The 23,823-nt window shown below is 45.1% G+C and overlaps 1 protein-coding gene across 2 annotated transcripts in view; it reads right to left on the minus strand.

Moving 5' to 3' along the window:
- CREBBP (CREB binding protein) overlaps positions 1 to 23,823 on the minus strand; it is a 160,403-nt gene that overhangs the window by 127,598 nt on the left and 8,982 nt on the right. For both annotated transcript variants that reach the window (XM_023225832.2, XM_023225831.2), the window contains exon 2: positions 806 to 1,518. In XM_023225832.2, coding sequence (XP_023081600.1) covers positions 806 to 1,518 — 713 coding nt within the window. The remainder of the gene's footprint in view (positions 1 to 805; positions 1,519 to 23,823) is intronic.

The following is a 23,823-nucleotide window of genomic DNA, read 5'->3' on the forward strand; positions in this document are numbered from 1 at the left end:
GGGGGGATGTGGGTGAGCTTGGAACCACCTGGAGGCTGCTGTTGCTGCCTTTTTTTTTTTTTTTTTAAGAGGGTTTCGCTACAGCGCCCAAGCTGGTCTTGAACTCCTAGACTTGAGCTATCCACCCACCTCAGCCTCCCAAAGTACTGGGATCACAGGCATGAGTCACTGCGTCCAGCATCCATCTGGAGGCTTCTTCAAGCTCAGGCCCCACCCCGAGTTTCTGAGTCAATAAGTATGCATTTCTAACAAGCTTCTAGGGGATGATGCTGCTGCTGCTGCTGGTCTGGGGGACCCCACTTCAAGCATCACTGCACTAGGGTTTCCTCTGGGACCCGAATGCCCGCGCCTCTCCCTGGCTCTGCCACCTCTTGCCTGTTAACATGGCAGAGAGTGAGCTGACAACCCTGGAACACAGCTTTCTCATTCAGTGAAATGGACACTGTGACAACAGATACTTCACTGGGTAGCCATAGAGGAGCACACAGACTAACGATCACCTCCTCAGTGGGCGGTACAGAGGCGGGAAGCAACCTTTAACAGGTTCATGGACACGTTAGGCCCTGTATTTTCCAACTGCCTGACCTGCAAGCTATTCTACTTTTTTAAGAATTCTCATTTTAAAGACAGAAATGGTGCAAAGATCTTTAACCTAGAAAGAAATCTGTCTCTTCCAAGTATGAGTGGCACGTGGAGAGCCCAAGAGGAGAAACAGGAGTGGGCCACATGGTCCCATTTTACGCATTACTCAGAGGGAAAGCCCGCGGTTAGGTAGGAAGTATTGAAAGCGCGTCAGCTCACTTACCTTGGCCATGCCTCCTGCCTGTGCGGTGTTCAGTCCCGCGTGACCAGTCATTTGCGGGGAAACCTGCGTTAGGGTCTCCGCCAGCACGCTGCTCGTGGCGCCCTGCATGGCTGGAGTAGGGTATGGCATTCCAGCTCCCCTTCCTCTGCCAGCAGCCCCAAGAGATCCATTCATGACTTGTGCCTGCCCTTGTGAAGCCTGATTCATTAAGCTATGGCCAGAGTTACTATTGAGCAGGCCTGGGTGGGTCTGGTTAAAGTTAGCATTCATGCAGATACCAGGTCCAGTCTGTGACGTGGCAGGGCTGCTAGTCGCCAGCCCCACTTGCTTTTGTGCTTGCGGATTCAGTGCTTGGGAGGCAGGGGGGGTGGGCCCAGAGGTGCTGGCTGCCTGTTTGGGCAGGCTGGGGGCTGAAGAATCTCCCTGGCTCAGAGGGCTCTTGCCCATGGCACTGAGGCTGGCCATGTTCGCACTGTTCGGCTGCCCTTGAGCCTGGCCACCCAGGCCCTGCTGCACGGGGCTGCTGGCGCTCACATTTCCTATTCCTGGGTTGATACTAGAGCCGCTGCCTCCTCGTAGAAGCTCCGACAGTTGTTTATGTTTGGAAGCAGCATCTGGAACAAGGTTCCCACTGTTTAAAAGGCCTAATTCTCCTCCATTGGGTATCAGCTCATCAGGAAGATCATTTTCCAAGTCAAACAATGATCCAAAATCTAGAAATTAAACAGAAATGGAAATGAGAAACTAGGCAACCTTAACAGCTCTCCAAATGCCATGTTTCTATGATCTTAACCTAATGAGGCATTCAGCACGAACACTAGCATGTCTTAAGAGTCATGTCATTAGCCGGGCATGGTAGCGCATGCCTGTAATCTCAGCTACTCCGGAGGCTAAGGCAGGAGAATAGCTTGATCCTGGGAGGCGGAGGTTGCAGTGAGCCAAGATCGCACTGTTGCACTCCAACCCAGGCAGCAAGAGCAACACTCCGTCTCAAAAAAAAAAAAAAAAAAAAAAAAGAGTAATGTCAAAATGATTTAGAAGTTTATTGGGGAAACTAAAAAAAGAAAAAATATCCTTCAAATTCTGAAGACAGAAAAGTTAAACAGATGAAATTTACCATAATAGTGTGGTGTGAGGGCAAACTCAGATATACAAATTAAAAGAAAACAATGGGAAGACCCCAAATTCACTGAATTATAATTTTAAAATGCTTCTAAGAATGCATGTGTGGCCGCACGCAGTGGCTCACCCTATAATCCCAGCACCTTGGGAGGCCAAGGTGGGCAGTTCACAAGGTCAGGAGATCGAGACCATCCTGGCTAACATGGTAAAACCCAGTCTCTACTAAAAACACAAAAAATCAGCCGGGCAAGGTGGTGGGCGCCTGTAATCCCAGCTACTCAGGAGGCTGAGGCAGGAGAATGGCATGAACCCGGGAGGCGGAGCTTGCAGTGAGCTGAGATCCGGCCACTGAACCCCAGGCTGGGCAACAGAGAGACTCCGTCCCCCAAAAACAAAACAAAACAAACAAAAGAAAAAACAATGTATGTGTGTAGAAAAGTAATTGGGCACTGACTTGGATGAACAGCAATTTAGGGGCAGTAAAGTCAATCTTACTTTTTTTTTTTTTTTGAGATGGAGTCTCCCTCTGTTGCCCAGGCTGGAGTGCAGTGGCGCGATCTCGGCTCACTGCAAGCTCCGCCTCCCGAGTTCACGCCATTCTCCTGCCTCCCCGTCCAGAGTAGCTCGGATTACAGGCCCCCCGCCACCACGCCCGGCTAATTTTTTGTATTTTTAGTAGAGACGGTGTTTCACGGTGTTAGCCAGGATGGTCTCAATCTCCTGACGTCGTGATCCACCTGCCTCAGCCTGTCAAAGTGCTGGGATTACAGGCGTGAGCCACTGTGCCCGGCCAATTACATTATTTAAAAGTTAAAATACAAAAAATAAACTAGCTTTAATGCAAAATGAAATCAGTGATTTCTTAAAGTGTTGAAGCTGCAGGAAATGATAATAAAGACACACACAGAAAATACAAACAGTTGAAAATAAAAGAAAATAAAGAGACTAAAAGTATTTGTAGTATATGAAAAGGGTAAATGTCAATCACACAGGAAGATGAGAAGCACACTGAGTCCCGACTATAAATGGACAAAGGACATAAGCAGGTCATCACCCCAAGGGGAGATAAAACACTAAACAAAATAATCCATCCTTCCTGATAAGGAAACAAATGGGAACTAAAACAACCCCTTTTTTCTGGTCCCTTTCAAATTAACTTTTCTCTGAAGCATGGTCTACACATGTCATCTCTACCTTCTCATCTCCCACGTACTCTAACCCACGATGGCCAGGCTATTCATGTATGTGCAAAGGAAGAGGTATGTAGAAATATGTTCATTTTAGTATTATCTGTAGCATCCAAAAAAAAAAAGCACAAAAAATACCCAGAGGCAGTTTTTCCTAGTGATTACAGAATCTAGACTGGGGCTGCCCACACTGGACTCCAGCTCCCCCCATTCATTAGTGATGTGACCTTGGTAGGTTACTCAGCCTTTCTTTGCCTCAGTTTCCTCATCTGGAAACTAGGGGTAACAATGGCCCCTACACCTCATAAGGCTGTTGTGAGCACCAAATGAATAAGTAAGTGTAAAACACGACTGGGAACAAACAGTGCCTGTGGGTGGTAAATGCTAAGTACTGTGTATTATTATTACTGCTATCCATAACAGGAGGTGTAATAAGCTGCTGTATAATACTTTAAAACTTCAGGCCGGGCGCAGTGGCTCATGCCTGTAATCCCAGCACTTTGGGAGGCCAAGGTGGGCAGATCATGAGGTCAGGAGATTGAGACCATCCTGGCTAAGACGGTGAAACCCTGTCTCTACTAAAACTACAAAAAATTAGCTGGGCGTGGTGGTGGATGCCTGTAGTCCCAGCTACTCGGGAGGCTGAGGCAGGAGAAGGGTGTGTACCCGGGAGGTGGAGCTTGCAGTGAGCCAAGATCGCACCACTGCATTCCAGCCTGGGCAACAGAGTGAGACTCCATCTCAAAAAAACAAACAAAAAACACCATACATCAGCCAGGCACTGTGGCTTATGCCTATCATCCCAGCACTTTGGGAGGCTGAGGTAGGCAGACCATCTGAGGTCAGGAGTTCGAGACCAGCCTGGCTAACATGGCAAAGCCCTGTCTCCTCTAAAAATACAAAAAGGAGCTGGGCGTGGTGGCAGGCACCTGTAATTGCGACTACTTGGGAGGCTGAGGCAGGAGAGTCGCTTAAACCTGGGAGGTGGAAGTTGCAGTGAACTGAGATATCGCCATTGCACTCCAGCCTAGGAGCGAAACTCCATCTCAAAAAAAAAAAAAAAAGAAAAAACTAAAACATTTTTTCTGCATGGTGGCAGACCCTAATGTCTGCTTACCCAATACCCCTGGCCCCATGCTGCTGGCAACACCCACATGATCTGAGGTGGCTCCCTGGGAGGTTCCTCTGAGGAAGGGCAACACCTTTCCTGGCCACAGGAGGGGGAATGACCAGATAAGCCCACTACCATGATTACATCCCCCTTTGCAGGTGACACAATCTCAGCTAAGGGAATCTGAAGGTACACTGAACCAGGACCATTGTGGAAAAGGTGTTCCTTCCTAACAGTAAGGGATGCTCGGAAAGAAATCTCCCTCCTCTTCACTACATCTCGTCATGGGCAGGTGACAACCACCCTGTAGCCAGGAGAGCAGACACCACTTGCATGCTAAGAATGGCTTTAGCCAAAAACACAAACACCTGGGGTGGGTAGATCATCTCCGAACTGCTGAGTGATGCAACCGTGGTACTTTCCCACCTTCGAACTTCATGTTATGCGAGAAAATACACTTACTGTCATTTAGGCCATTTTAGCCTGAGTTTAACCCTTACCCTAACCCTAACAGACCCATCATGTCTTTGGAAGAAGTTCAAACACCTTCTCATGGCACGTGAGGCTATCTTTTCGGCCTTCCTTTACAGGACAACACCAGATGCCTCCTACTTTCCAGCCACAATACTAAGAGCTGGCACATGCATTGGGAATCTTCTTGAATCTCTCTCTCGTTCTAAAACTCACCTCAGTTCCCACTCAGATTAGACACAGCAACTAGGAAGACTTTGGGCTGCCTCTGCCCAACCGAACAGTCCCTCTTGTCAGTCTAGAAAATCATGTCTAACACACACTTGTATTTTCCCACCTGTCTATAAGGAATGAGGTGTGATTTAGGAGTGTGTACATGCATACAACAGTTTTTAAAGAAAAACTGAGACTGAGAGTAAGCTGCAGACAAAATGACACTGTTCTCCTAAGTACTTCAGTACATATCTCCTAAGAACATCCTCTTACATAATCACAATATGCATGTGCAACTCAGGAAATGTAACACTGATACAATACTGAATATACTGCCCTTACTCAAATGTTGCTGGTTGTCCCAATAATGGTCTTTTCACATCTGTCTCTTCAAAATGACATGTCCTATAGCCATGAGATTACAAGATCCGAGATCTAATTCAGGATCATGGTGCATTTAATTGTCATGTCTTTGTCACCTTGTTTAATCGAAAAAGGTTCAAAGGTTCCCTGGCCTTTGTCTTTCGTAACTGACATTTTATTATTAATTTATTTATTATTATTATTATTTTTAGACAGAGTCTTGCTCTGTCACCCAGGCTAGATGGAGTGCAGTGGCACAATCTAGGCCCGCTGCAACCTTTGCCTCCCGGGTTCAAGCAATTCTCCAACCTCAGCCGGAGTAGCTAGGATTACAAGTGTGCGCCACTGCACCCGCCTAACATTTGTATTTTTAGGAGAGGCGGGGTTTCGCCATGTTGGCCAGGCTGGTCTCGAACTCCCGACCTCAGGAGATCTGCCCGCCTAGGCCTCCCAAAGTGCTAGGATTACAGGCGTGAGCCACTGCACCCAGCCATAACTCACATTTTTGAAGAATAGAGGCTAGCTGTTATTGTAGAAGGTCCTTCAATTTGGGGCACCTCCTCATGGTTATAGGACATGTCATTCTGAAGAAACAGGAATCTGATCCCGGATACAGCAGACAGCTCCGTGAGGGCACAAGGCCTGTACCTGGTGAACTAGGACTCAACATGCTTCTGAGGGTCCCAATTCATAGTTTTTATGCTATTATGCTATCCTAAACTTGGAGATTCACTGAGGTGTCCAGATACAAAGACTGCACAATATAACATTTTATTAAAAAGTCCTCTCAGGCCAGGCGCGGTGGCTCACGCCTGTAATCCCAACACTTTGGGAGTCCAAGGCGGGCAGATCACGAGGTCAGGAGATAAAGACCATCCTGGCTAACACAGTGAAACCCTGTCTCTACCAAAAATACAAAAAAAAAAAAAAAAAAATTAGCTGGGCGTGGTGGCAGGTGCCTGTAGTCCCAGCTACTCAGGAGGCTGAGGCAGGAGAACGGCGTAAACCGGGGAGGCGGAGCTTGCAGTGAGCCGAGATCTCGCCACTGCACTCCAGCCTGGGTGACAGAGAGAGATTCCGTCTCAAAAAAAAAAAAGACCTAACATAACTACTGTTTTCTTTGTTGCCCTCCAGGCTTTGTCCACCTGCACACACACTTTTACATAGTATTCCCTAATAAATACTTTTGTCCAACCAAATGATAAATGTTTGAGGTAGTGGATATCCTAATTACTATGATTTGCTCATTGCGCATTGAATGCATGTTACAAAATATTCTGTACCCCATTAATATATACAACTGTTATACGTCAACTACAAATAAAAGGAAAAAATAAAATATGTACCCTCCAAAAATAACAACTTTTTATTTTTTATTTTATGTTTTAGAGATGGGGTCTTGCTCTGTCACCCAGGCTGGAGTGCAATGGTGCGATCACAGCTCACTGTATCCTCGAACTCCTGGACTCCACCAATTCTCCCGCTTCAGCCCCCCACAGCTGGGACCACAGGTGTACCCCACCACACACAGCTCATTTTTTATTTTATTTTTAATTAATGAATTAATTAAATAATTATTTTGACAGGGTCTTGCTCTGTCGCCCAGGCTGGAGTGCAGTCAAGTTGTAGGCTCACTGCAGCTTCTGCCTCGCACCAACACACCCACCTAATTTTTGTACTGTTTTGTGGAGACAGGGTTTTACCATGTTTCCCAGACTTGCCAGCTAATTTTAAAAAATTATTTTTTTTGTAGAGACGGGGTCTTGCTATGTTGCCCAGGCTGGTCTCAAACCCCTGGCCTCAAGAAATACTCCCACCTCAGTCTCCCAAAGCATTGGGATTACAGGCATGAGCCACTGCAGTCCAAAATAACTTTTAAAAATGCAGTGTTCCTTAACTGATGAGCATGAAAATGAAACTTCATCTAAACCAGGAAGTGGAGCCATTATATGAGAGATCAGCTTTCCTTCCTTTCTGTCCAGGGCAAGGATGAAGAGACCATGTCAAGCACTGTAACCCAGAAGCAAACAAGTGCCAAATATTTTATATTTAAGTTTGGAAAAATCTGCAAAATGCGACATAACTGGCTATTTCAAACATCCCTAAGCACTCTTCCTAGGAGAGGGAGGCCAGGCCACAGAATAGCAGACAAACTCAGAGAGTAGTTAGTGAAACCCAGCAGGGCTGGCCTCAGTGTAGGCCAATGGGGAAGCTGAGCACAGGAGTTCAAATCCTGCATCCTTGGGCAAACTGCTTCATCTCCGCATCTTCATACCCCACCTGTAAAACAAGGGTACCAACCCCCCAGAGTTAAAAAAATTCACCTATCATCCTGCCACTCTCAGAGCTATCAGTTTTCATTTGTGATTTATTCTAGTTCTTACCAAATTCAAATTCACAGGCAAGTTTCCAAATTGTAAGCAGGGCTTCTGTCCTGGGTAGTGTTTTTGTTTTTCACTCGTCTGCTACATTCTGACCACCCTGACCACTTTTTCATCCTATTTCAGTCCAAATACATATACCAGCTGTTTGGGTGAAAGGAGAGTTGACTGATTTTTCTTCTGTAATTCACCATATGAATATATGTAAAGCCAAATATATAGGTGTGGCTTTTTAAAAGACAAGATAGGGTGCACACATAGTCGTATCATCACCCTTCTGTTCACCACTGTCACCACATTTTCATATTCCCTAGTTCAAAAAAACTGACAAAGGGGAGGGAAGGAGGCAGGCCAGGATATTGCAACACAGCACAGCTTTGCTTTCTACACACCAAAGTGTCCCAACACATGGCTTGAGCAAGAGCAATCTGTATCATCGGAAGTTCCTAAGGTTCAGGATTGACAGCGATCCAATCCCAGGTAAGCTCTCTTCTCTCTGACCATCACCAGGGGCCCGGGAGAACGCAAAGCAAAGGAGACTGTGGGCACCCTGCACCCAGGGCATTTGCACCTCAAGGGAGACTTCCCCAGCCAGTGTCAAATAGCAAACACTGCCTGTCATACTTTCATAGCTAGGGACAGGAATTTTCTCTTTTGGAGCTTCCTGGCTGCCAACCGGGAGGCTACCCCTTTCATTAAGCTGAAATGAGAGTAAAGAGAGGCTACACACTTCCCACTTCTATCACACTCACACGAGGCTGGGAAGACCCAGTGAGGAGTGAGGAAAATAGTAGGGACTCAGGAAGGAAAAAGTTACAGCCAAACTCAGGCAGCCTCAGGAAAGACAAGCCAGGTAGAGAGACATTCACTTCTATACTCGGAAACTCAAGTCGGCGGTCCTCACACAGAGACTGTTAGATGGGACCACTCCTAAACACTGAAAGACAAATGGGACCCACATCTGTTCCAGGATCCATTCTTAATAATCATGACCAGAAATCAGCATTTCACCTTCAGCAAGAAATGAACTATTAGAATCAAACCCCAGGTGGGTGGCTAAATCAATCTGTGCAGCCAATAACATTTGAAAACAGTCTCATCTGAAAAAAATGTCAAAGGCATCAGCCAAAGTATCCACAAAACACACCTTTCTTCAGGTTTTCTACAGTCTCCTCTTTCCTAATACCTTATTTTTTTCTTCGAATTCCACTTGGAGTCCCAAACTATTTGTATGGACAGGACTGGTTTATCACACCTTCTTCTGGAAATAAGAACTACTTTATGCTCCTACAGACATAATGCATTAAAATTATGCTAACAACTTCACGTTATAACGCGTGAGGCTGTAAGCTCCCTGAAAGCAGGGATCCTGTCTTACTTATCTACTCAGTGCCTAGCATAAAATGCTTTGTATGTACTAGGCACTCAATAAACCCACGTCTGAGTGCACAAATTATAGAGGATACACAGTATCAACAACCTGCCTGTCTAGTCAAAGATATAAAGCAGTAATCTTAAGTAATCTTAATGTTTACCACTACTTTCTGAAAACAGAAACAATAATGAATTCTCTAGAAATATTACACTGACTCATCTTTCTCTTTAAGACTTTTTCCTATTGCCCTCTTTACCTTTTAGGGGACCACCCAAGTATATTTCAGTCTTTGACTACAAACTCAGCATCAATGAACCCCAACCCTAGAACTGATACACAGAATAAATAGCATAATGTAGAATGAGCAACAGTAGTGTGAGAAATAAGCAAGCAAGAGTTCAGATGCTATTTTGTGATGTGTTCATATTTCTCTGCTTTCCCTCCCACACATATTTTATCTTCCTCACCCACCCCTAATTTCTCTCCCACATCCCTCTTTCCTGTGAAAAAGGTCTCCTTTCTTCAGATTTTTTTTTCATGGTTTCTTTAGATTGTCTTTTGCATTACTTTTATAATACCGTGAATATGTATTTGGTCTTCCACCCTGTCTCTGGCATACAACTCCTAAAATCCTGGGAATCTTCAAAGCAGTTTTTTTGTTTGTTTCGTTTTTTGTTTTTTGGCTCTGTCGCCTAGGCTGGAGTGCAGTGGCAAGATCTTGGCTCACTGCAGCCTCTACTTCGCGGATTCAAACGATTCTCCCACCTCAGCCTCCCAAGTAGCTGGGATTACAGGTGCATACCACCACGCCCGGCTAATTTTTTTGTATTTTTAGTAGAGACAGGGTTTCACAATGTTGGTCAGGCTGGTCTAGAACTCCCAATCTCAGGTGATCCACCCGCCTCAGCCTCACAAAGTGCTAGGATTACAGGTGTGACCCACGACACCCAGCCAGTAACGTCTTTTTGTAAGCTCACGAATTGAATGATGGCTGGCAGCCCCTAGATAGCTTCGGATGGGAGCCGGTCACCAAGAAGAACAAGGCATGACTGATTAGAGGACTGGGACTTTCAGCCCATCCTTAATTTCCCAGGAAGGGAGAAATGTTAAATTAAGCTGATAACCAACGGCCACTGGTTTATCAATCATGCCTATGTAATGAAGCCTCCATAAAAAACCCAAAAGTAGAGGGTTCAGAGAGGTTCCAGACAGCTGAACACAAGGAGGTTCCTAAAGAGTGGCATACCTGGAAGGGGCAAAAAAGCTACATGGCCCTCTCATATGCCTTCCCTTTCACCTGATATTCAGTGGTATCCTTCTTAATATCTTTTACAATAAAAAAAAAAAAACCCGTAGGGCCGGGCACGGTGGCTCAAGCCTGTAATCCCAGCACTTTGGGAGGCCGAGACGGGCGGATCACGAGGTCAGGAGATCGAGACCATCCTGGCTAACATGGTGAAACCCCGTCTCTACTAAAAAATACAAAAAACTAGCCGGGCGAGGTGGCGGACGCCTGTAGTCCCAGCTACTCGGAGGCTGAGGCAGGAGAATGGCATAAACCCGGGCGGCGGAGCTTGCAGTGAGCTGAGAACCGGCCACTGCACTCCAGCCCGGGCGACAGAGCGAGACTCCATCTCAAAAAAAAAAAAAAAAAACCCGTAAACATGTTTCCTTGAGCTCTGTCAACCGCTCTAGCAAATTAATTGAACCCAAGGAGGGGCTTGTGGGAACCCCATTTACAGCCAGTCAGAAGCACAGGTAAAACAACTTGGGGCTTGCAAACGGCAGGGGGTGGGAGCAGTCTTGGGGACGGAGCCCTCAACTGGGAGATCTGACACCATCTACATGTCAGCTGGTGTCTGCTGCAGTACCGAGTGCTTACTCAGTGTATGTGTGTGGCTGGGAGAACCTCCACAAATCTGGTCCCAGAAGTGTTCTGCATTGACTGTTGACACTGAATACAGAAATAAATGAGTATAGGAGAAACCTGATTTGTCCCTACATCCTCAGACTTGTACTACAACCCTGACTACTCAAATGCTTCTATTAAATCTTTCAAAAGCTAAACATTTTTATTCACCTATTTACTTACCCTCGAAAAACTTACAAAAGGAAGTTTTTCTTAAGAGATGGGGTCTGTGCTGCCCAGGCTGGAGTGCAGTGGTCATTCACAAGTGTGATCATGGTTCAATGCAGCTTCAAACTCCTAAACTCCTGGACTCAGACAATCCTCCTGCCTCAGCCTCCCAAGCAGCCAAGACTGCTGGCATGTGCCACTCTGGCTCCAAAAAGAATTTTTAATTTCTAAGTTAACACTAGACACAGGAAGAGGTAATGCATATGTTACTTAGCTCAATTTAGCCAATCCACAATGTGTAGATATTTCAAAACATCATGTTGTATATTATAAATACGTACAATTTTTATTTGTTAATTAAAATTTGAAGGAAAAAATCTACATACAAAAAACTTGATCCACCAAGGGCAAAGCATCCTGGAAAAGTTCACATCTAAAGATGAGGAATCTAGAGAGTGGTGGAAGAATTCACAGTGTTATTATTATTGTTAAATGACGTGAAGGCCACACTAGGCTCTCGGTGTGTTTACTGATCTCTTACTGATTAGACACTACGGACACAGGAAGTGCAGTCTGGTGTAGTGAGAAGAGTACTCAACCAAGCCCTGGTTCAGATCACAGCTGTCATCACAGCTACTGCCTCCCTGTATACTGCTCCTTAGCTCTAAAATGGAAGGACAGTTGGGTACAGTGGCTCACGCCTATAATCCCAGCACTTTGGGAGGCCAAGACGGGTGGATCACCTATGGTCAGGAGTTCGAAACTAGCCTAGCCAACATGGTGAAACCCCATCTCTACTAAAAATACTAAAAAATACAAAAAATTAGCTGGGCATGGTGGCAGGTGCCTATAATCCCAGCTACTCAGGAAGCTGAGGCAGGACAATCACGGGGAGGTGGAGGCTGCAGTGAGCCAAGATTGCGCCATTGCACTCCAGCCAGGGCAACAACGGCAAAACTCTGTCTCAAATAAATAACATAACATAACATAACATAACATAACATAACATAACATAAAATGGAAGGACAGTAGCACCTGCTTCACAGGATCGTTGATCAAAGAATTAAACCATACAGCATTTAGCACTGAGCCTGGTACGCAGTAAGGACTCAAAAAATATTAGTCATTATTATCACTGTCCCAAGCCCATCTCCCAAGGCACCTACGAGGGCTGAACCAGCCAAAGCCGTAAGAACCTGGCCCCACAGGGCTGGTACAGAGCAGGCGCTCAAGAGTCACTACTTATCAATGGTAGTGACTTGCTAATAAACTCAACCCTGGTGATCTCTGGCAATTCTAGCAGAATTAAAGGTTACTTTGCTTTGAAAGTTCTTGGGGATTATACAAAAAATAATAATAATAATGGAATAACTCTCCATATCAAAAAAGAAAAAAAAAAGAAAGAGAAAAGCTGTTTTATTAATATTTATGCCATCGTAAGTAATTTTTATCTAGGCATTTAAACAAGTTCCCAAAAGACATCTAACTTTTTTTCTTTTTTTACAATGACTATTAGGAAATAATTAAAGCAACCTCCTTCTAAAATCTTCTGTAATTCGGGCTTCTTTTATGCAGACACACCAACCCCTAATTAGAGCAGAATAATGAGGTTGTACTTCACTCTGAACAGTGATCTTATCTTGACTAAGTCTTGCCCCTCCTCAGAATCAGTGATCTGCTGAAGAGCCAGAGAGCTTGGCTGGCAGCCCCCACCCTCCCCTCCCCTACAGAAGGAAGCAAGTCACTGCTCAGCGGCCCTCACTCAGTGCAGGATTGGCTGGTTTGAGACTAGAATAGAAGTCGGCCTCCCCAGAGGACTGTACTCTAATTCAGGAAGACAGCCCATGGACATCATGTCACAAACTTAAATTGATTAACATGTATGTCATATTTTACAGCCAAGTGGAATAAGGTAGTGAACAAAAGTAGGAAAGGCTTCAAATAAGAGGCAAATTCGGAGCAGAACTTTAGAGGGAAAGGACACTAAGAAAAGACAATTCCAAAGAGACAGGGACAGAAGACAGCAAGGCATGCAGGCAAAGCTGGCTGCTCTGGTGTGGGGAGCTTCCAGGGAAAAAGCTCCAAGATGGCAGGAACCCCAGGGTAGGTACGAGTTCCATACAGTGGGAAGGGCCTCACTACAGTAGGCAGTCCTGCTCTGTCGCCTGGGCTGGAGTGCAGTGACACAATCTCGGGTTATTAAATTTGGGTTTAATAAACTGAATTGTCTTAAAGCCCTCAAGACAACACTTAACATTTATACTAGAGCCTAGAATTCGGGTTTTCTTGTTTTCCTGTCATATGCTGTGTTTTGTATGATGAACGATATTTAAGTAGACATTAACAATGATCTTCCCCAAGGAGTCCATTCATCATACAGAACATTCTAGTGAGGTTCTTCCTACTGTATCAGATCCACATACCTACCAAAGTGAGGCCCTTCCCACTGTATTGAATTCATAGCTACTGAGGGGCTCCTGCCATCTTGAAGTTTTTCCCTTGAAGCTCCCCACGGCAGAGCAGCCAGCTTTGCCTTTGCCTGCCTGCCTTGCTGTCTTCAGTCCCTGCCTCTTTGGAATTGTCTTTTCTTAGTGTCCTTTCCCTCTAAAGCTCTGTTCAGTGTTTGCCTATTATTTGAAAGTCAACCCCATCTCTACTAAAAATACAAAAAACTAGCCGGGCGAGGTGGCAGGCGCCTGTAGTCCCAGCTACTCGGGAGGCTGAGGCAGGAGAATGGCGTAAAATCCGGGAGGCGGAGCTTGCAGTGAGCTGAGATCTGGCCACAGCACTCCAGCCCCGGTGACAGAGCCAGACTCCGTCTCAAAAAAAAAAAAAAAAAAAAAAAAAAAGAAAGTCAAGTTACAGGATATTCTTCACGTCACAGAAGGGTCCATCCAGGGGGACTCTTTTAGATGTAAACCTGCCCGGTAAGTACATTTAATATGGAAACATCATGAACTTCAAAGTTTGAAGGTAGGGGGAAGAAATCAAGCTACGGCATTAGGTTAAACTAACTGAAATAAAAATTACAGAACCTTAGAAACTGTGATGTAAATCAGAAGAGAAATATCTGATTTATCAAAAGCACTTAACACAATTTTCAAGAATGCTACCTGGAAAAGATAAAATCTACTTTGTGTAATTGATTAGAAAATTTTAGCTTTTTTATTCATTCTCAAAAGCACTTCATGGTGTATCAGGTATCAAAAACATCCTGCTTCGCTGAATGATTGCTATTTACCTTCCATTTAAAGAACCCAAGCAAGACAGGGCCAGGCACAGTAGCTCATGCCTGTAATTCCAATATTTTAGGAAGCCCAGGTGGGCAGATCACCTGAGGTCAGGAGATCAAGACCAGCCTGGCCAACATGGTGAAACCTCATCTCTACTAAAAATACCAAAATTAGCCGGGCGTGGTGGTGGGTGCCTGTAATCCTAGTTACCTGAGAGGGTGACACTGGAGAGTTGCTGAACTCGGGAGGCAGAGGCTACCGTGAGCCGAGCTCACGCCACTGCACTCCAGCCTGGGTGACAGAGCAAGATTGTCTCAAAAAAAAAACACACACACAAAAAAAAAAAACACAAAAAAACCCCAAGACAGTCCTTATTCAAAGTTCTTTGTCACCTGGGACCCTAAACTGTCCTGGAAATGCAGCCAGTCTATTTTTATTTGGTGTACTTATAAGTCACAGGGAAGTGCCATCCCCAGACAGCCAAGGCAATGTTAGTTCCCTCAACACGGTTTGCGTGCTGCCTCTCAGCCCTGAGGGGTGGGTACAAGGGTGGAACGGAAGGTGGCTGTCATAGCAGCCAGCTCCCACCAGAACACAGTAATGACCCAGCAGCCCCTGCACATTAGCCCAATTATCTGGGACAGGAGAGCAAAAAGGGGTTGACTGCTGACCACCACCACAGCTGAGAGGGGCACCAAACCCCGGAGAGGTGCTATAGTCAGCCGCCTGTCCACCCTGCTTACAGGGGGAGGATTCTCCAGCCAAGAACAGTCCTGGAGGAGGAAGAATGTCGGGGTCGAGCTAGGATCTAGCCTTTGCAGAAGCAGCCCCAGACCCCAGATTCCCAGCCATACCATAAGATCAAGCAAACGGACATGCAGAGACCAGGTCCTCTGCCCCAAATGCTGTGAGATGTAGCTGGCGGGTGGCAACAAGAAGTCAAGAAAGGGGGAAAGAGCATATCCCAGACGTGAAAGCAGATTTGGAAGTGCCAGTTCCATGTACAACGAACGCGTGGAGGCGTGCGGGCTATTTGAGAGCCACAAACAGAAAATGAATGTCTTAAGTCCAAAAAGTATGCCAGGACCAGATATAGTGGCTCACGCCTGTAATCCCGGCACTTTGGGAAGCTGAGGCGGGTGAACTGCTTGTGTCCAGGAGTTCAAGACCAGCCTGGACAACATAGCAAAACCTAGCCTCTATAAAAAAAAAAAGTACAAAAATTAGCCAGGCATGGTGGTACATGCCTGTGGTCCTAGCCGCTCATGAGGCTGAGGTGGGAGAATTGCTTGAGCCTGGGAGATGGAGGCTGCAGTGAGCCGAGATCACCTCACTGCATTCCAGCTTGGGTGACAGTGAGACCCTGACTCAAAATAATAATAATAAGGTACACCATAAAATGAGAGAATTCAGAAACAACTAAGAAGCACAACATGATGGAGAATCACAAGCTGAAGAACAACCTTAGTGTTACTCATCATAGACTATGCTGACAAAGAATATCTGTGGCTGGGCACGGTGGTTCAAACCTGTAATCCCAGCACTGTGGGAGACCAAGGCAGGCAGGTCACCTGAGGTCAGGCGTTCGAGACCAGCCTGGCCAACATGGCGAAACCCCTCCTCTACTAAAAATGCAAAAATTAGCGGGGCATGGTAGTACATGCCTGTAATCCCAGGAGGCTGAGGCACCAGAATCACTTGAACCCGATAGGCGGAGGTTGCAGTGAGCCAAGATCGTGCCAATGCACTCCAGCCTGGGCAACAGAGCAAGACTCCATCTCAAAAAAAGAATATCTGCAACATATCTAACAATGTATACACTGACAATATATATGTGCTGCTTTTCACTTTTTTTTTTTTTTTTTGAGATGGAGTTTTGCTTTGTCGCCCAGGCTGGAGTGCAGTGGCGAGATCTCGGCTCACTGCAACCTCCACCTACCGGGTTCAGGCCATCCTCCAGCTTCAGCCTCCCAAGTAGCTGGGACTACAGGCACACGCCACCATGCCCAGCTATATTTTTTGTATTTTCAGTAGAGACAGGGTTTCACCGTGTTAGCCAGGATGGTCTCGATCTCCTGACCTCGTGATCTGTCTGCCTCAGCCTCCCAAGGTGCTGGGATTACAGGCATGAGCCACTGCGCCTGGCCTGCTTTTCACATTTTAAGACTCTACCAACACACAGGCTCTTGAAGGAAAATCTGCTATGATCAAAACTATAAATGCATATGCCTTTTTTCTTTTTTTTTTTGTTTTTTGAGACGGAGTCTCGCTCTGTCGCCCAGGCTGGAGTGCAGTGGCACCATCTCAGCTCACTGCAAGCTCCGCCTCCCGGGTTCACACCATTCTCCTGCCTCAGCCTCCCGAGTAGCTGGGACTACAGGCGCCCGCCACCTCGCCCGGCTAGTTTTTTGTATTTTTTAGTAGAGACGGGGTTTCACCGTGTTAGCCAGGATGGTCTCGATCTCCTGACCTCGTGATCCGCCCGTCTCGGCCTCCCAAAGTGCTGGGATTACAGGCTTGAGCCACCGCGCCCGGCCGCATATGCCTTTTAATCACTATTTCCATTTCTATGAATCTGTTCCATAGATTTGCTTGCCTGCATAACTTTACAAGGCTATTCATTAAAGCTCTGTTTGTGAGAAGACAAGACTGGAAATAACCTAAATGTCGATCAGTGGGGACAGGATTAAAGCAATTATGGCACAGCTCACATAATGGAATGGTAGGCAACTATAAGAAGACAATAAAGGTATGCAGCCATGTGTACACTACACAACCTCAGTTAAGAAGAAAAAGGCAGTAAGGGGGAAGAGAGAACTATGAGACAACAGTGTCTGCCTGAATGCAGATAAACCCTGGAAGACAGCACTACTTCCAGTGGTTACCTGGGAGGAACTACGTGGAAGGTGGCTCTCTCTACAAGTTTTGTCCTCTGAGTTTTCTGAGCCATGTGAATGAACTACTAGTTTAAGTAATTAAAGAAACTACTTTTTTTTTTTGAGATAGGAGTCTTGATCTGTTGCCCAGGCTGGAGTGCAGTGGCGCAACCTCAGCTCACTGCAACCTCCACCTCCTGGGTTCAAGCAATTCTCCTGCCTCAGCCCCCTAAGCGGCTGGGACTACAGGTGCACGCCACCATGCCCAGCTAATTTTTATATTTTAGTAGAGACGGGGTTTCACCATGTTGGCCAGGATGGTCTCGATATCCTGACCTCATGATCCACCCACCTCAGCCTCCCAAAGTGCAGGGATTACAGACATGAGCCACCGCGCCCGGCCAAGAAACTGATTTTTTTAAGGCACCCCCACTGGGGGTGTACTGGTCCAGGTGATTAACTTCAGCACCAGGTGATAACACCTGGAATGGTTCCCGGTGCTCCAGTTTCCAGTTAGAGTGTTTATGATTTGAGGAGAAAATCTGAAATGGGTTCACTATTAGTTTAAAATATATTTAGTGTACAGATAAGCTTAAAAGGCTAGAAAAGAAGGGCACTTTAAAGAAGAACTTTCCAAAAGTAAGTATTTTTTTCTAAAGGGATGTGACAATCGACATGTAACATTTTGTACCCAATGCTTACATAGGGAAATCTGACATTATTTCAAAATACTCAAAAATTAGTTGGCTGTCAGGTCTTGTGGCTTCTAGCAAATCAATGAAGAAACCTCTAATATAAAAATGATGCTAAAAATGGAGCTTGTGACAAAGGACGTGATGATCAGATGCTACACTAAAACAGTCACATTTTCCTATCTCTGGATGGCACCTCTTAAGGGCAATTTGTACTTTGTTCCAATAATTCTCATTACAGGTCTAAAGGTTTTGCAACAGGAACTAACCAAAACTTTGCTTGTCTTAAGGGTAATTTGTACTTTGTTCCAATAATTCTCATTACAGGTCTAAAGGTTTTGCAACAGGAACTAACCAGAACTTTGCTTGTCACCATTTAACAGATTCTCCTAATCACAAATATAAAACAATACAAAAACATATATACCCCCAAAATGTGTTGTTTTGAATTTGTTTTTAACTAGTTTTTCTTTTTTCAGTATGAAAGTAATATATTTATGGTTTTTTGCTTAAAAAAAAAAAAAAAACTCAGAAGAATATAAAATGAAAAACAGCCCCCAAAACATCCCTAGCTCAACCCCGAAAAACAATTTCTAGAAATTTCCTATATACACCATTAGCATATCTCTTTCTACCCCTAAAAGAGATCTAATTATCATTTTTGCTCTCTATCCTTTGTTTACTGATTCTCAATCTTATCTTCACTCCTAAGTACCCATCACTCTCCCTCAACTGGATCTGCAATGCCAGGGAACTCAGCTACTCTTCTGATGGAGCTTCACTGATTTTACCCTTTCTTTTCTAAAGTATTTCTGAGTCATATTCAGTGTTTTACAATTTCTACATTAATTAACTAAATTAATGAAAAGGTCTGGAGTTAATGAGAATGTTCTTAGAAGTCCTACCAATCAAGAAACTGTATCTGCTTGGTGTTGAAGTAGGTTGCTAACCCACAGATATTTCTATTTCAAATACTAAGTAAGGTAGGTAATAAAAACCAGAAGTTTTAAGAATCGATTCCAGGAATTGAGAGACGATAAACACAACTTCTGTGTGAGCTGGCTGCATGACATGCATTTTGATGACAGTAACAAAACCTCTAATATTCTTTGAGATGACATGGAATTAATTTAAAAACAAAAAACTTTAAGCCTAGGCAATATAGCAAGACCCTGTCTCTACAAAAATAAAAATAAAAAATTATCTGGGCTTGGTGGTGCGTGCCTGTAGTCCAAGCTACTATGGAGGCTGAAGTGGGAGGATGACTTGAGCCTAGGAGTTTGAGGCTACAGTGAGCTATCATCTCACCACTGCACTCCAGCCTAAGTGACAGACAGAGCAAGACTCTGTGTCTCAAACAAAAAACAAGAAAACTTCAATTATTCCTATTTATATAATATAGTGAAAACATTAAAATTGTTTTGTGTTATCTATCTAAGTGCAGCATCAAAACATTTTACCATTAAAAAAGAAGACTTAATTAAAAGAAAGCCTGGGCCAAGCATAGTGGCTCACATCTGTAATCCTTAAACTTGGGGAGGCTGAGGTGGAAGGATTGCTTGAGCCCAGGAGCTCAAGACCAGCCTAGGCAACATAGGAAGACCCCATATCTCTACTAAAAAAAAAAATTAGCCAGGCATAGTGGCATGCACCTGTCATCCTAGCTACTTGGGAGGCTGAGGAGGGACTGCTTGAGTCCAGAAGGTGGACACTGCAGTGAGCTGTGATCACATAACTGCACACCAGCCTGGTGGACAGAGTGAGACCCTTTCTCAAAATAAATAAAAATAAATTTAAAAAAATAGAACAAAGCCTGCATTTCTAACACTAACATTTCCAACAGCTCTGAGATATGTATCAGTCTGAAAGGCACTGATAGTAGAATAACATATAATGGGCTACTTAGGGCAAAAAGAGTAAGAAGAGACCATATGTGCCTGGCTACGTACAGTACATCTCTAGAATATGTAAGAAACAGCTAACACTGGTTGCGTATGACCAGTGACACCAGACACAGAGAGGAGGAAGGGTTTTCACCAATTACTCTGCTTTTTTGGAATTCTGAACCATATGAATATATTATCTACTCAAAAGAACTTAAAAAATCTTTTAAAAGAAAACTGTACAAAAATTTCCTAACATCTTAAATAAGAACACTAGTTCCAGTTCTTAGGCTGCTTTCCATGGGGCCCTTTTCCTCCTAAAAATGGGGCTCAGGAGGGGAAAGCATTGTCTACTCTCCCTACAGACCTGAGCTTGGATGAAAAAATACACCTTGGAAAAAGCTAATCTAAACTTCTGGAAAATAAATCACAAGAGTTCCCCCAATTACTCCAGACATGGGTTTTTTAAAAAATTTAATTGTGAGGCCGGGCGCGGTGGCTCAAGCCTGTAATCCCAGCACTTTGGGAGGCCGAGACGGGCGGATCACGAGGTCACGAGATCGAGACCATCCTGGCTAACACGGTGAAACCCCGTCTCTACTAAAAATACAAAAAAACTAGCTGGGCGAGGTGGCGGGCGCCTGTAGTCCCAGCTACTGGGGAGGCTGAGGCAGGAGAATGGCCTAAACCCGGGAGGCGGAGCTTGCAGTGAGCTGAGATCCGGCCACTGCACTCCAGCCCGGGCGACAAAGCGAGACTCTGTCTCAAAAAAAAAAAAAATTTAATTGTGTTTAGGCCGGGCGCGGTGGCTCAAGCCTGTAATCCCAGCACTTTGGGAGGCCGAGACGGGCGGATCACGAGGTCAGGAGATCGAGATCATCTTGGCTAACACGGTAAAACCCCGTCTCTACTAAAAAATACAAAAAACTAGCCGGGCGAGGTGGCAGGCGCCTATAGTCCCAGCTACTCGGGAGGCTGAGGCAGGAGAATGGCGTAAACCCGGGAGGCAGAGCTTGCAGTGAGCTGAGATCCGGCCACTGCACTCCAGCCCGGGAGACAGAGTGAGACTCCGTCTCAAAAAAAAAAAAAAAATTTAATTGTGTTTTATAAGCCCTAAAAAAAAAATAAACTGGACTCATTGGTCTGACATTCAAGGCCCTTGGTGACGTTACCTCACCTTCAGATGCCCAAGCTGATGCTCTACTCACCCTCAATGAGCTCCGGTGTCCTTCCTCCAACAAGCCTCCGTGACCACCCAGCCTGAGGCATCCAATTCCTTCCAGTCAGACATTGAGCTCAGTGTGAAATGCTATAGGCAATGGTGGGCACCACGGGACTGCTCACTCACACCACACAACTCAGAGTTCCCTGAGGACAGAAGCAGCTTCTGCCACCACTGTTATCACCACAGCTGATACACATAAAATGTGCTTAAATAATTGCTGAATAAAAGAATGAAGTGGTAGGAGTCAAGACTGGATCCTAGGCCCGATCAACCCCTGCAGGGCAGAACCACACCTTTAGTCTCCACCCTCTCAGAAGCAAAACCATGAAGCCTCCTAAATTCTGGTAGCCCAGTGAACATAACCCAAACACTGTCACAAGAGTCAGCCCTCCATGCCTGCTATGTGTGCTGTTCCCTCTGCCTGGAACAGTACTATCTGCCATCTCCTATTCACCCTCAGGTGTCAGTGCTAACGTCACAGCCCCCAGGGACTTCCAATACCCTTCAAAACAGGCTCAGTCCCTGTCTGGTGCCCCAGTCAGTACACAGTATGTCCCCTCCAAGGTCACACCTGACTGCAGTTACCTGTCCCGTATCCATCACTACCCATGAGGGCAGAGACAGGGCCTGTCACGTCCCCACTGGATCGCCAGGGCCTACACCACAGCTTAACAAATATTTTCTAAATTACTGAATAATCCTGAACAGTGTGACCTAAGCCGTGAATATTTTTGAAGGAGTCTTTCATCATTTCTTTTTGGAGTCTTGCATCTGTAAAAAATGATCGTTTTAAAGGAACTTTGTCATAAATATCTAGGTGATACATATCTTAAAGAAAACTCTAGACAAACAGGATAAGTAAATGTACTTACAGTTGTGTGGTCCTATACCGTAGCGACTAACCATATGTTGCTATCTTCGTTTACTTAAATCAAATAACATTTAAAATTTAGTTCCTAAGTCACACTAATCACAATTCAAGTACTCAACAGCCACACGTGGCTCGTGGTTCCAGTACCGTGTCATACAGATACAGCATAGAGCTACCCTCCCAAAAAGGACCACCGGACAGCGCTGGCTTGGAGGGCATCCTGAGAACAAAGGCATTCCAGAAAAAGGAAACATCTCAATCCACCCTCTTCCTGCTGGGAAAGAATCCATTCTCCCCTAAGTTTCAGTGACTGAGAAAGCCATCAGTGAAAGCAGAACACTTGGTTCTCTCGCCATCATTCAAATGATTCCCTCAGAGACTTTCCAACAGAAGTTCAACTATAGGCAGGGGTGCTCTTCAAACAAAAACCGATTCCCACAGTAGTAGAGGAACCACCACAATGACACAGAAAATCTATCAATATTTTATGTCTTTTGTTATTTTCAATAAAGGTGACTTACTGAATATGTAAATCAGATTTAAGTAAAGATATCTACAAATTACGGGAAAAATTCTTTGTCCATCACGGGGTAACTTTTACTTCAAAAAAATAATCACACCGAATCTAGAAGAACAGTTAAACAGTAACCTCCATTAAAAGAATTTCCTATTATGAATCTGCAGGAAGAGAAAAGTCTTACAGTACAGCACAGAGCTGAGTCTGTTCCTTTCAAGATCTGTGTAGCTGAGCCCGGGAGAAAACTTGAGTTTCACTGGTATTCCTTTCAACCAACCTGACTAAACTGGACAGTGATCCCAAGGCCATTTTCTCTCCAACTCTGTTTTCAATAAAATACTATGTTTATAATTTCTCTGCATTCACTTTTCCCTTTTCTCTAAGTCCTAATCTAAATCAAGCCCTTGTTCTGAAGCAATAACTAGAAACACAGTTCCATTTAGAGTTCAATTTTCCAATAAAGAACAGTTGAACTGCAAACACAGACGCAGTAAAATGAGTCAAACGATTACCCATTTTGTAAGATTCTCGAATCTTAGCTCTTAATTCATTTTCTTACAAACTGGTTCCCAAACTGCACTAGACCTGGTGCTAGAAGCCAAATAGGTAGGGGCAGAAGCTTCCCATGTACTCAGTGAGAAGCCTCCTGATTCTGGGTCAGGCTACATCATCTCAGTCCTCACTGGCCCAAGAGGTAGGTGATGGCTCATATTTTCCCATACAATTAAACAATAATAACAGCTGCCTCAACCTGCTATATGCCAGGCACCCTAGTAGCCCAATGTACCAAGCTAATCAAAGTAAGCAGAAACAGAGCCAGACACAGTGACTCCATCCCACACCTGTAATCCCAGCTACTCAGGAGGCTGAGGCAGGAGGACTGCTGGAGGCTGGGAGTTCAAGACCAGCTTGGGCAAGCAAGACCCCACCGGAAAGAAGAAGAGTAGAGTACAGTAGAGAAGAGAAAAGAAAGAAAAGAAAAGAGAAAAGAAAAGAAAGAAGGGAGGGAGGAAAAGAAAAGAAAGACAGAAAGGATGGAAGGGGCCGGGCGCGGTGGCTCAAGCCTGTAATCCCAGCACTTTGGGAGGCCGAGACGGGCGGATCACGAGGTCAGGAGATCAAGACCATCCTGGCTAACACGGTGAAACCCCGTCTCTACTAAAAAATACAAAAAACTAGCCGGGCGAGGTGGCGGGCACCTGTAGTCCCAGCTACTCAGGAGGCTGAGGCAGGAGAATGGCATAAACTCGGGAGGCGGAGCTTGCAGTGAGCTGAGATCCGGCCACTGCACTCCAGCCTGGGCGACAGAGCAAGACTCCGTCTCAAAAAAAAAAGGATGGAAGGAAGAGAAGAGAAGAGAAAAGAGAAGAGAAGAGAAGAGAAGAGAAGAGAAGAGAAGAGAAGAGAAGAGAAGAGAAGAG

Source organism: Piliocolobus tephrosceles, chromosome 17 (assembly GCF_002776525.5).
Source record: "Piliocolobus tephrosceles isolate RC106 chromosome 17, ASM277652v3, whole genome shotgun sequence".
In the NCBI taxonomy this organism is placed as follows: domain Eukaryota; kingdom Metazoa; phylum Chordata; class Mammalia; order Primates; family Cercopithecidae; genus Piliocolobus; species Piliocolobus tephrosceles.